This window comes from Oculina patagonica, chromosome 13, assembly GCF_052425735.1.
Source record: "Oculina patagonica isolate OP01 chromosome 13, crgOcupat, whole genome shotgun sequence".
NCBI classification, from domain to species: Eukaryota; Metazoa; Cnidaria; class Anthozoa; order Scleractinia; family Oculinidae; genus Oculina; species Oculina patagonica.
In genome coordinates this window covers 16578179-16596948 of record NC_135770.1, presented here as the reverse complement: position 1 = coordinate 16596948, position 18770 = coordinate 16578179, and the positions used below count along the sequence as shown (strand labels likewise).

The window sequence follows — 18770 nt, the reverse complement described above, 5'->3', positions numbered from 1 at the left end:
GTATCAATGATAATCTGTTCTTTGATCTGTATTTTCTAATTGTGTCGCATTTCTTGCTTTATTCCAGGGCGGGATCTCGATTACCGTACGGAATGAACATAATCCATGACCCAATAAAGTCCTTTTGGAAAGTGTAAAGCTGTAAGTTTAAAGGTAAAATTAAGTTTTTAACCAAACTGCCCACTAATACATTGAAAACATGCGTCTCTATGGATATTCTGCTTCCCTCAAAACCTTGAATATTCTACTGTTTCACTGCTCGCTTCTCATTTTGTGGGAGCTGATTAAATTAAGAATTTTTTAAAAAGAAGCTCGAAATTTTTGAGTTGGGCAATAATTTCATGTTAAATTTATTCCCAAGAGACCAGCTTGAAAGATACTTCGATATTTCGGCTGTAAGTTACCGAATGCCGAGTTGGCAGTTTAGTGATATGTTGCAGCTCAATAACCAATGGCAACTGAGCAGTGAAATGACAGAATGTTTAAGGTTTCGAAGAAAACAGAATCTCCATAGAGACGTATGTTCAGTAATAGTTGACTTTTGTTAAAAATTTAGTTTAAGCCTACAAATAACGCACGTTCCAAATGGCATTCATTGGCAGCCAGACAAAAGAACTGCCTTGTACTATGCACAGAGAATTTAAAAAATCGAGAATTCGCCTTGTGTTTTAAAGAACCCACTCCTGAGATGGCTAATCACGATAGAGATATTAAACTACCATCGCAAAGCAATCCGCAAAGTGTCTTGGAGGCCAGATCACCATTAATACCTTACTCCGGATCAGTGGAACGCTTTAAAAGCGACAAAAACAACTTTCAAAACATAGGTAAATAAAGAATTGTTGGTTCCATCGTTTCATAGTTTTTCCGGTAGCGATTAGTATTTTCGATTTCGTTTTATATTGCGTGTTTTATACTTCCAGCGTGTCACCCGGGGAGGGACTCCCATGTGTAACGGGGCCGGACCCTCGCCGTCATCTAAATGCCTTGAGCATGACCTAATCTTGATTATGGGCGATCTGAAAACTGAAGTGTGAACTGACAATACGATAGTGAAAAAGCCATGGGGAGACACGGTTTTAGTGAGATGAACAATTGTGGCCAACGTCTAGTAGATTTCTGCATGCACCCCATCAACCCACCCTTCATGCTTTCAAAAGTTGAGAAGCATGAATAGTTTTCTTATGTTATGCGCGATCTTGTGTGAACTATCTTTAAACGAACGTCCAATTTACTGAAACCGGCCATACATGCGTGTCAATGGTAATCTGCTTCTCAAGTAAACTTTGTTAATTGCGTCGGACTTGTAGGTTTATACCCATTTCTTGATAAGTCCACCAGTTAAGGTGGCTCGATACAGTTTTTTATGAGCCATACCTACAATTTGCAATTGGCCTTTAAACGATCTTCCCTGACTCGGATCGATATAAAAATTATACCATATATTGGTTTTAGATTGAAGTTTACTTTAATATATATTTTAAGGTAATCGATATTTCCATGGCAACGATAAACAGAAAACCGCCAAATCAGTAAAACCTGATTTTTGCGTGAATCAAATTTGCCGCTTAAAAACTAATACCAGCATCTTAAACCATGATGTACTGCAAATAAAATATTCAAGAATTAAAAGATTCTGTATGTTTGATTTCGAATAAATCGCAAAAATGTTTAAAATCGTAGTTTTTGCATAGCGATAATAAATGAGCCGAGACACAAACACTACGTAGACGAAGTAATCTCAAAAACGGCAAAATGTGTATTAAACTTATCTTTCGACGTCGTGAAAGTTTTGTTGAGTTTACACAGCGCAATGCCGAGAATTTGTTTTTTTCTTGCGACCACTCGTATTGTAATTTTTAAGTAAGTTTATAGTTTAAGCGTTTTTTGAAAAATCTATAAAACGGCTCGATAGATTTTCTTTAAACTTTCAGCACGCGTACTTGATTACGTAAACTATTTTATCGCAAAGTCTTATTATCATTGATTCACTGGAACATTTTCAAATTAAACGATAAAGGAGGCCTTCGAATCGACGAAAATCTTGCGTTACAATTCACGGTTTATAAAATCAAGCTAAAATATTCAAATTAATGTGCACTACATTCTGTGCTTTGTTACCCGTGGTGGAGCTTTTTGTATTTCTCACAAAGGAATGTAGTGCACATTAATTTGAATATTTTAACATGATTTTATAAACTGTGAATTGTAACGCAAGTTTTTCGTCCATTCGAAGGCCTCCTTTATCGTTTAATTTGAAAACGTTCCAGTGAATCAATGATAATAAAACTTTGCGACTAAATAGTTTACATAATCAAGTACACGTGCTGAAAGTCTAAAGAAAATCTATCGAGCCGTTTTATAGATTTTTTCAAAAAATGCTTAAAACCGAAAATTACTTAAAAATTACAATACGAGTGGTCGCAAGAAAAAAACAAATTCAAGGCATTGCGCTGTGGAAACTCAACAAAACTTTCACGACGTCGAAAGATAAATTCAATACACATTTTGGCGTTTTTTGAGATTACTTCGTCTAGGTAGTGTTTGTGTCTCGGTTCATTTATTATCGCTGTGCAAAAACTACGATTTAAAACATTTTTGCGATTTATTCGAAATCAAACATACAGAATCTTTTAATTCTTTAATATTTTATTTGCAGTACATCATAGTTTAAGATGCTGATATTAGTTTTTTAGCGGTAAATATGATTCACGCAAAAATCAGGATTTACTCATTTGGCGATTTTTTGTTTACCGTTGCCATGGAAATATCGATTACCTTAAAAAGTATATTAAATCAAATTTCAATCTAAAACCAATATATGGTGTAATTTTCATATCGATCCGAGTCAGGGAAGATCGTTTAAAGGCCAATTGCAAATTGTATGTATGGCCCAGAAAAAACTATATCGAGCCACCTTAATTTCTAAATTCGACAACTGTGCACAGTCGACGGCGGCTATAAGTGTAGTCAAACTTTTGTGTTTGTGACCTCTACAAAATTATCCTTCCATTGAGATAAGAGAAGCTACTAATCAGTGGCCAATGAACGCCTTTTCGAAAGTGTTCGAATATTAATTTTAAGCCAAAATGGAGTTTTTTACACTACGTTTATTACTATTGTAGTCCAAGGATATGAAATTGCTGCGGTTACTTTCGTCTATTTTGTATCTAAGAATACGGTTTGCACATTATAAGCCGCTGACGAATATAAAGAGAGTAGAACAAGCAACAATTGTTCAAAATCCAATCTTAAGAAGCTTCTTGCACATTTTTAATATGTTTTAGTGAAATTCAGAAAAATGAAATAAAAATTTTAGGGAAGAGAGCTTTTTTTCGTCTCATCAACAAAATACAGTGAATATCAACTTTAGCGCTTATTAGCCTGATAAGCGTGATTTGCAAAGTTTGAATTAAAACTCCTCGTTTTAGTTTTACTGTTGTAAAATGAAGTTTATTATGCCGTGAAACTCAAACGTAGACCTCTTTTCTTTCTTTTCTTATTTAGCTTGCCACCTTCAGTACCTTTTAAGTTATATTTGATTGCCGTCAGTGTCCGGACTACGGACCTAATCAGGAAAATTACTAAGAAATTTAAATTCGTTATTTTGGACGGAAACTCAAGCGGTCAATCCAATTTCTTGCACTAGTCACGGTTAGTCCGTGAATGGTCCTTCCAAAAGAAATGGTTTTAACTGACAGCCCATCATTGCAAATTGCTCAGTCATAGCAGAGCACCAACTGGGAGCACCATGGGTAAGGAATTTTGGAAATCCTTCGATGCGAGAAATTTTTACTATAACGTCACCGTTCTGCCGTACTACCCTGTGCCTTCCGGTCGGACCCTGGGGAAGGGGGAAGAAAGTCTTTAGGCAACCCAACAGTAGAGTAGAGGGGTAGAGTTGGGAAATTTGATATTGTTTCTTAATGAAAACAACGACGGTGTGCCATCGGCGTTCTTAGGGTTTTCAAGCAATAAATAACTTATGTATATCATTTAAAAAACATGAGCGCCCTAAGTTTGCGTTATCTATAAAATCCTACCTTTCATCGCGGCTGCGAGATGAGTTCTGACTGCTTTCAGTTTGATCGGCGAGTGTTTACAAGTCGTCAAGGATACAACCATGATATTTTGATAAATGACACAGTTCTACTTGATTGCGAGGCTTCGGAAATCGAATAAAACCGACATTTATAATGATATCCGTGAGCCTCGTAGCGACTATCGTTGTTTCCATTCAGCGTCGTATTAGACCATATTGTAAAAGTCCTCTCGTTATCAAGTGGACGTCTTTTTTCATGGAAATGGCTTTTGGTGTTCCAATTGGTTTACGTTGCAGTCTATTTTTCCTCTAATCAAAATCAATTTTACAAGCCGTATCCTATGTCAAATTTAACGACGTGGTCTCGGAAAAACCGTCTATTCCCTGTTTTTCTAAACAACTCTATTTTAGAACACTTTTTTGGGCAAGGTTCGAAAAGCGCCGATAAAATTGGAGCAGTGATTTGCATCAGTAACAATGGTTTAGCTGCTGTCGTAGAATTTATTTCCAAAAGAAAAAGGCAGCTGGTGTGAAATTTGTTTATTTTGGTTTTCGTCTCTCTGGGGTGATTGGCAGGCATGATGGAGCCCTCCCAGTTAAACTTTATCTTGCTGCTCTTAATTGGCAAATAATTCAACAACCTTCCTGTCTTCTTGTTTACAATTTTTGCTTAATCTGCATTAAGCTAAAATAACACCTTCAGTTTAGCCAATTTTCAAGTAAATGCACCTGAACTTTGTAAAATTACATCGCCATTCTAAAATCTTTTTTTTTTTACGTAATTCGAATGACGTTACCATTTCCCTACAAAGGCTTTTTTGTCGCCTGGCGCCGCTTGTTTTTCACACCCTTGTTCCAGACACCCGGGTTAAGCTCAATATTTCGTGCAGGAGCAGACTTATTTGAATAGATCGAAAACGCAGGATAACTTCCAGGCCTATACAGGAGCCCTTTTAGAAATCAATGCGATTAAAATATAAAAGTATATTTTTTAAAGTTAAACACGTTGATGACAGAGAAGCCATGCTAATTATCGAAAAAATATTTAATTTCTCGATATAGTCCATGAGCCAGAGCCCCGAAATTGGGTTGTCGGTATCATCCGGGGGGAATAAGGTTCATTGTTTTTTTAAGGAAGCCCTATTACTGCAGAGTTGGAAAATGCCTGATAGCAAGCAATCGGTAATAGCTTCTGCGAACTACAAAGATTTTCGTGCCCCCCCCCCCCCCCCCCCCCACACACACACACACACACCGCCTGACGCCTGTAAAATCTTACTAAAAATGGTCGACCAAAATATATTGTTAAAATTATACCACACAAAAAGAAAGGTTGATCAAATACTGTACGACGCTCAGGTCATTGAGTGTTTCAATAATTAAACAAATATTAGTTCTGCTCCCGATTCTAATATTCGTTTGTTTTTGGAGTACTCCCAAACCCATGGATAAGGGGAAAATACTCTGAATAAAATTTCATAGACAAACGTTTCCTTTGTATGACTATTGATTCAATTTTGATATCCTTGATTATTTTTGATAATTTATGATATCAAATTTGAAAAAAAAAATGATATTCTTGCATTGGCTGATACACTGGACTCGTGTGCATATCCCCACCACTTATGCCATAAGTGGAATGTAAACCAAGCGGTTGCAGCTGAGTTTGTTGCGGGAGCAAAAGACTTTGAATGAAACTGTAAAATAAAAGGCTTCTATGTTACTTTTACTTGGAAAGTATCATTGTAGTTTTTCAAAAAAGGAAAACAAATAAACTGTACTCATTGGCTTTGAAATGATTTTTTTCATGACAGTTTGTGGCTATTGCCTAGAGGTAGACAGTAGATTTACAAATTTCTATGGAAAATAGTCATTTCTGAACACCTATTCGTTGTTGAAATTCTAATTTGTCGACATTGCGAGTTAAGACCTGGCAGGATTGAAACTATTTAAAAACGAAGTAAGGCTAAATCTTAGCCTGACTACCTGTTTGCTGCTTGTTCGTTAAAAAAATCGTAGCTGTTGAATGATTATCTTCAAAGTTATTTGCCGGAAATAGCAAAGATAATTAGTACAAGATGATCCAAAGTATTACAAATAGAAACCTATCTCGTCACAGTCACCTTAAATTAAAAACCACAAACTGTCACATTAGAACTGCGATATTTGTAGCTGTCCATCTAGGTGGGTGGTAAATTTCAATAAGATTTCTAAAACAAATCAACAACCATTTTCCATGTTAACAACCTCTTATAAACTATAGAAATGACACAATAAATTGTCCAGAACCTTTCAGTCAAATCACTTGCCAACGGCTCATTAGTCCATCTGAGTTTTGAAAATGTTGTGGGTCATTTCTATGTCGTACAAGAGTATAAAACATGGAGATGCAATCGATGACTAATTGGTGCGGGTAAATAAAACAAAACAAAAATTCGACGAACTTCTTCAAAGTCACATCATAACAGAGGTCATAACAGCGTGAAAAAGGGTCTTGGAGAAGCAATGCTGTTGTAGTAGTTGTAGTAGGTCTCTTTTAAAGTCAGAGAGATCCTTGCAAGAAGAGGAAAACGGCATCAGCTGCGCAGCATCAGAAGTATTCGGAGTTTTCTAACAAAAAAACAACAACAATAAATGCAAGTCTCCTCTGTTTTATTGCCGTGAATGAAAGCCGGAAAGTTGCTGTCAGAAGCTAGACGACAAAGAGCCAGTGAAGAAGTGTTTATGATACAATGTAAGCAAGATGAGGCATGCATTTCGCACAGGCTAATTAAAGTATGGCTCCTTTATAATCTGAAGACGTCGAAGTCCTTTGTTAAATGTGGAATCATAAACCACAGAAATCTTATGGCATCAACAGAGTTGTTAATGCTTTTAGTCGGGACACCTGCAAGGCTGTTGTTGGAATGCGCGTATAAACTGGATTTACCTTTGCCAAAAATGGAAAGGCACAATTTTTTACACTAGCAAATAAGTGAAAAAGAAAGCCGTAAAACCTTTACCAGGCTAGGTAGGGCGTGGAAAATTTTATTAAAAGGTTAACGGCTTTGACCGCCAAATTTATGCTGCAAAAAGCACCACAGCCGTCAGTGACCTTAAATATCAGCTATTCGATCTTGGTTTTCACGTGACGTCATCAAAATTCTAAAATCCAGAATCGCGAGACCCCGGCCTGACTTTTTATCCTTCACTGACTGTTAGACGTCCTTAATATATATCTTATTGAAGGTTTTCATTTTGAATTCTTTTTTTTTATTTTGAATTCATTTTTTTTTTCATTTTGAATTTCGCACTTTTGCGCCACGCGACATCAAGATGGCCGCCTGAAGCTAAGGCCATCACGTATGCTTAAAAAATGCCTCATCCCGTTATTTTAAACAATCTGAACAGTTGAGGTTTTACGAGAAGTGTTTATGTTTATGTTTTTCATGAAGGAGAACTGACCGCTTTTTATAGCAGGAGTGAATGCCAAACATTTTCATTGATTTCCGGCGACCATCTTGGCGCGCCTTCACACGGACTCCAACATCGCGTCTCCATACTGTGCTATCTAAATTTGTTTGGACCATTTTAACGGATAACTCGAGTACGGAATACCGTACAGACCTGAAACTTGGACACGAAAAATATCTGGTAATTTTCCACAACTTGTAATATTCTTGATTTTTTTGACTCAATAGCCTTGGATTTATTTTTTTTTTGCAGCGCGTAATAGTACGTTACGTGGTTACTTGCGTGACAGTGAAAACCAGCAATTCTGTACTAAAACGGGAGAGGCTGCAGTATTGAGGCCCCTTAAACCTGTGCTCATGCAAACGAAATAGAAACTGATCTGTTCTATATGCCTTTGCTTGGCTTATTGAATTAGGTGCAAAGACGTGTGTAGACTGCCCAACTGTGAAGATCGACTAGTTTTTCTGGACCAATATTGTAAAGGCGGAAAAATTTAATATCAAAGGTGTTATTAAAGGTCTTTCAACTTTCCTAAATTATCAGGAATATTTCTATTGTGACGGATAATTTACAAATTTAAGATAAACGGATGCAAAAGTTTAATTTTATCCCAAGAAAACATAACACCAAACAGTCAAAGTCTGCCTCAGTATTCGTAAAAAATCCTAACCTTTTATGATCACGTGACAGATCATGTGACTTTTAAAAGAAGCAGATATACTTAAATAAAGTCTCTAGAATACGATATAAGATATTATAAAGCTTTTTAAACTTTTTTGTTATCTTTGCCCGGTTCTTTTTCAACAGTTCAGCCTTAGCCTCGTTTCTATGCTAAGAGAAAACTTTTAAAGGCTCCCAAGTCCACAAGCTACCACTGATCAATTGCTATCAGGCATTTTCTGACTATTTACCACTCCATCTTCCTAAAAATCACCATTTGGCTTATTCCCCCCAGATGATACCGACCAACCTACTGGCTCAAGGACTAATAATGTCACAGCTCTGTGTGGCTTCGAGTTCTTTTGTTCAATAAATGACATTATTTACACACCTTTGCTTTCAGAATTTTACTGGTTTACATGAAACTCTAGCTCCGTCGCGCAATTAACTACTGACTGTATTGCATGTACGTACAACAGTAATACAAACTTTAAGAATATATATTTTAAGTTTGAAAAACTCCCATAGTAGCTATACACGAGAGACGTAATAAATTTGACAAAAGGGTATCATATATTTACTTAAAGATACAAATTATGTATGCACTATTAGTTTTCTTTGATGAAGTTAACTAAAAACATTTTAATTAATGAAGGAAAACGAGCGCAACCAAACGGGTTGTATATTTTTTTAATTACCCCATAAAACTATAACTGGGTTTTGCTAAGACATGAAACTGAAGGAGTTATTCTTTTCTGCTGCTGACATGTATTTCGAGATATATTTAGACATTATATGTTTCTTATCAAAAAATATTTCTATGGAAATTCAAAAGGTGACTCAATTTAAGTATATTTATACATTTGAAGTTTATAGGAAAAGATCCGCTGGCATTTTAACGGTCATTGTCCACCAATAATTAAACTGAAAAAAGTAACATTTTATATAATAAACCATACATCAAATGGCTTAATGGTGTGGTTTAAATCTTTTCAATTTCAGACCATACCATTCGAAACGGGGGAAATTATTTCATTGTGACACTCATCCAAATGGTCGTGGTGGCAAAGGATATTCCTGTGATCAACAAACAGCTTTTCCCAATAAAAAATATAGATTTTGTAGTAGAATACAATCTGCGTTATTCTTCGTATTGCAACAAATGTGGAGAAAAAATCATCAGAAACTGCGGCAGTTTTCTCAACACCATAAACACGAAGGGCAAACTGCAATGAACCAACTACAAAAGTGGAAAAGTATGTAAGAAGCAAGAGAAATATGTTTATCTTAACAAAAGCAAACACTTTAAAAGGAAACATTCTTCGAGAGTGGTTAATCTGAGTGAAGTTAAGAAAGCCAATTAAAACTATTTGAGTTCCATTTTCGATCGCATAAACCATAATCAGAGCAATCTCCATGTTCTTGCCATTTTGCTGTGAAAGAATCATTCCATAACCTACAATAACCATAGCATACAAAGACAGGAGGCTCCAAAATGCCGGTAGACGAACAAGCAGTCTTGAGATGACTGACCAGCCCAGAAAGGAAGGTACATATGACAGAGCCAGGATAACCAGGGCGCTGTTAAATATCTGAGACACCACCCAGGCCAGTTGTAGTTGTGCAGAGCGATGGAACGTGTCAATGTGCATCGACTGGAAGCTGGTGCGCTTTTCATCGAGGCTGGTTTCAAAGGCACGGATAGTGTAGAGGATTAAACCGATCACTTGCCAGATGAAGAACAGGACGTAGATTACACAAACAAGTAATTTGAGAGTGGTTGAAGTCGGGACACGTTTCATGGCCATACGGAAGCGGCTTTGAACACTATCTTTGTCTTCGGCAGTCTTAATGTTAACATATGGAGAAGCAAACTGCTGCCATTCATTCTAAAAGTAAACCAAAAAAAGGCTATTATCTCTTCTTTTGTTAAATGCCCTTAGATGGATGAAGCCCTTCTCCCCAGTAAGACCCTTCAGTTTTGCCGGGTTCTTTATACTCCCTTTACGCTCCCCCACCTTCCGCCTAAGATCTTCTAGGATAGTCTGCCAAGACTATCCTAGAAGATCGACTGTTCAGGCGTAGTCTAAAGCTTCGAGGGCTAGGTAGCGTCTTTTGGATACGTACGACTATGGAGTCAAACTGCATGGAATTATTTTCAAGTAAGTTTGCAATGTTACGTTGTACTTTGCTTGGGCACCCTGCAAATTTGTTTGAGTAAATTGTTAATCGATTACGTTTTGGGCAGTTATTTTCTCTCTCCCATCCCCCTTTTTTTGATTTCAGCTTATACAGGAAAGAAATGGAAACCGACAATTTTCAAATCGAAACCGGAAGTTATGAAAACTCAAACTTAGCATCTTGGTCACGGGAATTTGAATCGATTAGTATTAACATGTTGCTGAAGCATGTCTGCTGACATTTACTATTGGAACATTGCACCGCAAAGTCACGCGGATTCATATGTTACAATAATTTAAAATTGCCGAAAACAACTTTCGAAAGTAAGCTTCAATAATGCACCCGAAAATTATATTTAGTACATTTGTGACTAACGTATGATATCAGTAATCTTCTAATTTCTTCATGATTTAAAGATTATCGGTGTTTTGATTTATCAATTAAATACTTTCGCTAGCGCCGGGATGCTCAAGATATGGCACTTGACGCAATATCTTTCAACTGTTTTCAAGTAAACAGGTTTTTGCAAAAGTGTGGTCATGGTTTAGCTGCAAAACAGTTTCCTGAGACGTAAAAACAATCAAACAAATGCTATATTACAGTATTAAAGCCAGTTCGGCAAAACGTTTCATTGGCTTCTTGTAGCAGTCGGGAAATAATTGTAGTACAATTTCAACATTGAATTAAAAATATTATCAAGCTATGGAGAAAATTCACATACCACATTTTTTTACCAGTAAAATGATGTAAGGCGTTAAAGCCTGGTTTTCACTAGCGACACAAGCACACTGAAGCGCAAGGATAACAGATCTTATTTCACCGTGAAAACGGCTTCGACGCAAGCAAAAGCACAAGCGCATTGCATTTTGATGCTTGTGCTTATGGCAAGCACAAGCACAAGGGTCAAAATTTTTCCTCTTCGCGTGATTGCGTTTGTGCTTGCGCTTGTGCTTGCGTCGCTAGTGAAAACCAGGCTTAAAGTAATGAAGAGCCTTTCTGCACTAACTGAAAACGCAACAACTTATGACGAAGCTTGGCCAAAGTTTCAAGCTGTGCCGAGTTGTTCCTATTTTTAAAGATATGTTTAAGTGCTACTCCTTGCATCCAGTCATTAAAAAGTGCTGTGGACAAAGTTGAAACTCTCACTGTAACAATGTATTACACAAAAGGACGAAACTAGTTCAAAATGGAATATCAAACCCCATCCTAATATCCCGTTTAACAGGCGGTCACCGCAACTGGTGAAGTGAATCAGCTTGAATTCTGAACTGAAACGAACTTGAATCAAAATTCACTACAAACATTGCATGCAGACAAAAAAAAAACTGCTCCTTACTTCCATTGCTTTCACTTCGCTAAGTTTCCCGACTTCTACTTGGCTTGTTGGACTCAGGCTGCGTCTTGAAGCTTTCTTTTCCGTAATTTAAGATGTACAGGCTTCCTGTTTTGGTAAATGACGTAAATGAAATTATTTCAAAGCACAAGAAGCTTTTGTCTTGCACAGCTCAAACATTATGCAAATGATGTCACTGTATGTCATGAAGGGGTTTTCCCGTAACGATTAGAGAAGGCCTTTTGAACAATTTCATTTAAACCTGTCAGTAAACCTTGGCACCAGAAAGGTTCAGATAGGCTGTGATATATAATTAAAAGTTAGTTTGTAGTTGATAAGAGCGGTTCCTTATTAGACGTATCTGAAACTGTGCTCAGTGCAAAACCCAAATTTAAATTGAATTCATAACCCTCTCAACCGTCAACGATAGCATCAAACATTTACATAATTAAAATAGATATTCGTGTTCAAAGCATGTTATTTTTGGGTACAAGTTACTTCTTTGATGCTCAGCAAAATACTTCCAGCCAAGTCACTGTAAACTTTGGTTCCCTTTCAGCACAAGAAATATCTGAGATAATACGAAGTTACCCTCTGTTTAGGCACATGTGACATTTTTATTGCTCACATCATTTCGTTCAGTCTGACAAGCAAAGAAAGCTTCATAGATAACACATGGTTGTTTGTCGTCTAGCTATGGTCGCCGATGGTTGTGGTTTCTCTATTCCGGTGGGTTCTCATTACTTGTGAGGAGTTTAAAACATTCTATTGTCTATAATAAAAACATCATAACATAACATACTAGCTTGAGGCAAAGGGGAAAATCCCGCTGGAACCTATTGTACATTTTAATCTAATTAATCGGGCGTGGCCGATTTAAGGTTTACCCTTTGGTCGTCCTAGAGCGTAGTCTCCTGGCGCGGCCAAAAAGACGGGGATAGCTCGGGGTTGCTACAAAACCGCTACGGGTGACGCATACCGCAATGGTTTTCATTTTAGTTTTGACAGGAAATCGTTGCAGGCACACTTGGTCGACTTTTGGGTTAATGTGTAATCAGGTTGTGTTTTTTTGCTTCGGCGGAAGGACAGAGAAAAAAGCTTACGGTGCAAAGTACAGTATGGGGCCCAGTTCTCGGCCACTTTTGACGTAAACTTGTATTTCTTACCTCAGAAGAACCGCAGGAACTTGAAATTTCTCGCAGAGCTAGCTACATTATTCAGCTTTTTGGTGTAAAGCTATCGACCGGTCAAAAATTAATTTGCCCGAGCAATAATAAAAATAAAAGCTCCATTTGTGGGCCCAGTTCTCGGCCACTTTTGACGTAAACTTGTATTTCTTACCTCAGAAGAACCGCAGGAACTTGAAATTTCTCCCAGAGCTAGCTACATTATTCAGCTTTTTGGTGTAAAGCTATCGACCGGTCAAAAATTAATTTGCCCGAGCAATAATAAAAATAAAAGCTCCATTTGTGGGCCCAGTTCTCGGCCACCTTGGCCCAGTTCTCGGCCACTTTTGACGTAAACTTGTATTTCTTACCTCAGAAGAACCGCAGGAACTTGAAATTTCTCCCAGAGCTAGCTACATTATTCAGCTTTTTGGTGTAAAGCTATCGACCGGTCAAAAATTAATTTGCCCGAGCAATAATAAAAATAAAAGCTCCATTTGTGGGCCCAGTTCTCGGCCACCTTGGCCCAGTTCTCAGCCACTAAAAAGCTTGTGCGTAATTATCTGTAAAAAAATGCTCAATTAATTTTCACAGTCATAAAATCACTCTGTAAACCTATTTATACTATATCGATCCCAAATTATTTTTATGATGCTTTGTTTTACTTTAGAAAAGAAGGATTTTAACGCGCCTAGTTGCCTATGTGCAGGTTCTGGCAAAACCGCATTGTGTGACCCGTGCATTTAGATGGTTTATTTTGCAGTGAAAAGGTCTTGAAATATTTAGGTGTTGTAGAAATAATAGACAAGACAAGAGTCAGCTCAAAACTTAGAGATAAGATTGAACTTTATTTTTAAAACATTTATTTCTTTCATTCTGGCAGCAGCAGATGAAATTATATTAAAAACCAAGCGCTAAGCTGTGATAGCGAGCAGGGTGGCCGAGAACTGGCAAATACGCAAACGTCGCAAGAAAAAATTTCGAAGTAAATTAAGACCAAAAAATACAACGGTTCAACGAAAAGTTAACTAAAGCAGAAAGCTGAATTATTCTACGTTTCACATGCCAAAAATTAGCTCGTATGGTGGGGGCTTTTGGATAAAATACGAATTTAACTACATCCATGAATTTGGAGCCGTAAACAAACAACTACCTCCGCGTAAACTCGACGTGTGAGCTTTCTATATCGAATTGAACGATCAAACTCAAGATACTTAAAGCACATGAATCAGTCTATCGTTTGAAGGAAATACCTTTTCTTTTTGATTCAACTGGAGTGTGAAAAAACGCGTTAAACACAAAGTGGCCGAGAACTGGACCCGGCCGAGAACTGGGCCGATATATTCACCATTGTGAAATTGCACTTACTTTGACAAGTTAAAGTTATTTTTGTAAATGAAAAAGGTAACGTCATTGATGTCACGCAGTGTTTTTTTTAGCAAACTAGATGGTTTGCTGGTTTCTGACTATGAATGGGGGTGTGATCTTGCGGTATATTTTTTGAGCCTGACTCCGCCGTAAAACTTTTTTTTTATTTAGGAAGAACTGTGTCGATTTTCATTTCGAACAATTGGTCGTCAAGTCGTTTGTCACAAAGAGTAGAATGTTTGTACAGCATGTTTTGGAATTATTTTAGATTTGGTTAGTAAGACGCTTCTGAAGACCTGAGCAAAACATTGGGAATGTACAGTATTAATAGGAACTTGAATGGAATTTTTCACAAGTTGGATAAAGGTATCAACTGAAAAAAATGGAATTCAAAATGAGAACTTGGATTTTGTTGTAATTAAATTTTATCGCGGATTGGATGCATAATATCACGGCTTTGAAAGTCTTCAAATAATTAGAAAGGTTCCTTTCTTCCTTTTGATCTTATTGTTATTTTCATGTATTGATTATTCGAAAGTGGTTTTCGTTGATACGAAAAAAAAAACGGGTTTTCACTGAATTGCTTGAAGTATTTTTAGACGTGATAATATTGGCTTAATCAAATTACATTGTGCACGAAATATTTGTTATTCTTTTGTCTTGAAACTTTGAGGAAATTGAAATTTTTGTTTGACAGTAGTGTATGAAAGGCATTTTATAGAACTGAATAAAAAATAAGAAACATTGATAAAGGTTATTTCAAAGATTTATTTTGCCTGATTTTGAAGGGTTTCAGGAGTTTTAAAGAGTGCTGGTAAACGGCTGTATGTTGTTTGTGATTACGGATCTTATTTAGTTTCGAACGCTCTAATTTTTGAAAGGTTAAAACAGGTTAAAACCGGGCGGTTTCATGAGTTTTTTGGGTAGAAAGGTACGGTGGTGGTCAAAAAAAAATGTTTAGAAAGGAATGACTGTATTAGCACGTAAGTCGGAGGTTTGCGTGAGTCACGGGGTATAGTATGCGTGAGCTGGATTTCCGGCGTCATAACGGCATGTTTTGTTTACTGAAAGATACACTCGACGTTTAGTTAGCTTAGTCGGCTTGGGAAACTATTTTAAAAATGAATGTTGTAATAGTTAATTAATAGTAATCTAGAATTAACCCACTCTCGATTGGAGTCTGTTCTGGATTCGCGCTACCTTTTCGCCGCGAAGGAATTTTGTAAAATTTCGCTAGTGGAAAGAGGTACTGTAAGAACAGTATCAATAACTCAAAAGGAGGAACTTCTTTGTAGCTCTGAATTAAGACGTATGATAAAATTTTAGAATAAGAAACTTTCGATATATGGTTTTCATATTGTTTTTGTCAATTTCCTTTTGTGGCAGTTTTTTTGAGAATCAGCTTTTCTTTCGTGTGATGACAGACACAGGACAGAACGAGAGGTGGATGAGAAAGATGCCGAAGATGAATAGGCACCGAAAAACGACAAGAACCGTCAAGGACTTATCTTTAGAGGGCGGGGAGTTTTGGCATACTGTATTTCGAGGACTGGACTGGACTAGTAAAACGCGGACTAGTAAAACGCGGACTTGTAAAACGCGGACTAGTATAACGCGGACTAGTAAAACGCGGACTTGTAAAAGGCGGACTAGTAAAACGCGGACTAGTAAAACGCGGACTTGTAAAACGAGGACTAGTAAAACGCGGACTTGTAAAACGCGGACTTGTAAAACGAGGGCTTGTTAAGCACGGACTTGTAGAACGCGGACACTAAACGGAAACTAAACGGTTTAGCGAGCGAAACAATTTGTGTTTGAGGCTCTTGTGTGTTTCTTCGACGGCATATTTCTAGCTTTTTTGAGCACTCTATGGTCTGTTTTAGCGTGGAGATGTTTTTGCAGTATAGCACATGTTCGTTCTGCAAACCCCTACTAAAACAACGGGATTGATGCTATGAGTTGTGTGCATATGTTTCTTTCTTTCCACTACTTGACGTCTGTTGAGTGCAGTCGTTTGTATTGCTCGCACGAGGTAGAACGGGGCCCGTCCAGAAATCAACAGTCAATCGTAAATAAAGGTGACGGGCCTACACGACTCCTACGTTCGTGACATTGGAATATTTGCCGTTAAATGTTTAAGTTCGGTCTTTCGACCTTATTTGCTTCTGACTTCTTTCTGAGGGTACTGTTTTAATTTGGGGGCAGTATGTGGTAAATAAAGGTGACGGGCCTACACGACTCCTACGTTCGTGACATTAGAACATTTGCCGTTATATGTTCAAATTCGGTCTTTCGACCTTATTTGCTTCTGACTTCTTTCTGAGGTTACTGTTTTTTTGAGACATTATGTATTGAAGAGAGCCGTAAGATGATTGTGGCCAAGGAATTCGAAGTGTCTAGAGGCGTTTTACAAGTCCGCGTTTTACTAGTCCAGTCCAGTCTACAAGTTAAAGACACATCAAGACCACCCCACTGTGAATTGCCATAGCACAGACAAAATTATAGTCAATATCTTATGTGTTTTTAAGAGAATTACATAAGAACCAAGGCATGTCTTGTCTTGCCTTACATTGACATGCAATAATTTGGAAATACTAAGCTCGTAACAGTTTAAGACAGAATCCATCAGGAATTTGAGTAACATTAATTTTAGTTACGCAAAAATTGAGCACCAGAATAATTTAAATCCTTGTGTTCTATCATACCTTGTTAAAGGCTTGACATGTGATAACACCAACATAACACCAACAACAGTTCTTTATCAGTGGGGATTGAAGAAAAAAATGGAAACATCATCACACAGTTGACCCCCATGCAAAAACACTCCAGGATGTCACGGGACTGTTTGGTGTCCGTCTGCCAATTTCTAACTTCAAATTCCAATGTTAAATTCACATTAAATTTTCAATATTTCTTAGTTGTCTAAATTTTACTAATTCTTTTAAAAAAACTATCACCTGCCAAACATCCCCAAAAATCACTCAAAAAATTACAAAATACCGCAATACATAGATACATGGGATGAGTGAAGTTTCCTTGTATTCCTTGAAACACCAACAAGATATTTCCGTTTAAGGTGGCTGATAATGGGTTTCAGTATTTCCCAGTCCTTATACTTTGGTTCAGTACTAAAAGCCTTCATCAATTGCTATTACAGTAATGGTATGAAACAAATGTTCAATCATTCATCAACAAGTTGTGATCATTTTCTTGACAATAGTAGTTCCCCGGTAAACAGTTGTAGTACTGTCCCATCAAAGTGCAATGCCTGGAAAATACCGAAAAGCACACGACCTTCAGGTGAAACCGCACCTTACAGTATTACCAATACACTGCACTTTGCTAAGTCAAACTTTACATTGTCTAGTCGTCTACTTCAATCGTTTATTTGTATTGTGTGAGATACATTTATAAATTGAAACCATCATGTCATTAAGTAATAATGCAATCTCGACAACGTTCTAGATATTATATTATGCACACTAATACAGCTCATGCAAGCCCTGTGACTTACACAAACACAGTCGGACTGAGTGCTACTTAAGTAACTGCTTCGTGGTTTCTGCTGTACTGAACCCTGCCTTTCAAGGCAAAGCGCCCGATTTTAAGCTTCTCAAGCTTCTCAATGTTCTTGTTTTGAAATATAATTATTCAGATTGTCGTCAAGTTGATCTCGAGCTTAAATACACACTATCACAAGTGGGCCGAGGTCGAGGCGGGAGGGGGGGGGGGGGGGGACATGTATAACATTGTGACTTGACTGGAGACGAACTGAGAGCGGATCTGATGAATCATGTATGACCCTTTTGACTTTTTCAACTAACAATGTTTGACAAACGATGCATATAAGTGACCTCAATTACTTATAAGAACCGATTTCCGGCTCGAAAGCGAAAGTTTTGGTAATGAATTTAAATTATTCTCTCAGGAGGAAGCCGCCCTTTAGAGAGAGCAATAATCAGTAGCATTGTGTACGTGTACAAGTTCTTGGTATCGTTTCAGCGGGGTTTCCCCAAACACCTACCGCATTTACTCGAATAAGCGCCGCCCCCGAATAAGCGCCGCATTTGGGACAAAAAAGTTAATAAGCGCCGCCCCCGAATAAGCGCCGCAGTCCCGATGCGGTGCTTATTCGAAGAATTCCGTTTTACTAAAAACTGCGCTTCAAAGCAACTCCAAAACAAACTTGGACATTTCTTTTCATCAAGAGCGATGCTTTGCAGTTCACAGTAATCGTTTTACTGCTCGCCCATTAGTTTTCTATCTAACATTCTTACAATACGTAGCTCTGTAAATGTTGTGAAGGCCGCGAAACTTGCCAGGACAGCCAGCGCTACTTCTCTCTTCAGCAAGAGGCGCATACTGACAATCAGAAGGCGCTATTTTCGATAACTGCAAAATATTTGATTCTTTGTGGCGTCCAAATTTTAAATAAGCGCCGCCCTCAAATAAGCGCCGCCCTCGAATAAGCGCCGCACTTGTGGCGCGAAAAATTTAATAAGCGCCGCGGCGCTTATTCGAGTAAATACGGTATTTAAAAATTTTATTTTTCTGCTCGTTCTTTGTG

General features: G+C 37.6%; 3 protein-coding genes across 3 annotated transcripts in view; all 3 read right to left on the bottom strand.

Annotated features, from left to right (window-relative positions):
• Window positions 1-18770, bottom strand: part of LOC144634672 (putative skeletal organic matrix protein 5) — a 134485-nt gene that overhangs the window by 3361 nt on the left and 112354 nt on the right. The window lies entirely within an intron of this gene.
• The window catches only part of LOC144634664 (uncharacterized), a 70891-nt gene that overhangs the window by 45525 nt on the left and 6596 nt on the right, over window positions 1-18770 (bottom strand). The window lies entirely within an intron of this gene.
• Window positions 8592-11959, bottom strand: LOC144634661 (uncharacterized). Its single transcript, XM_078493682.1, has 2 exons — window positions 11673-11959; window positions 8592-10044 (listed from the first exon to the last, which is right to left on the bottom strand). Exons 1-2 carry the CDS (start codon window positions 11676-11678, stop codon window positions 9154-9156), a joined length of 897 nt encoding a protein of 298 aa, XP_078349808.1. The 5' UTR covers window positions 11679-11959; the 3' UTR covers window positions 8592-9153.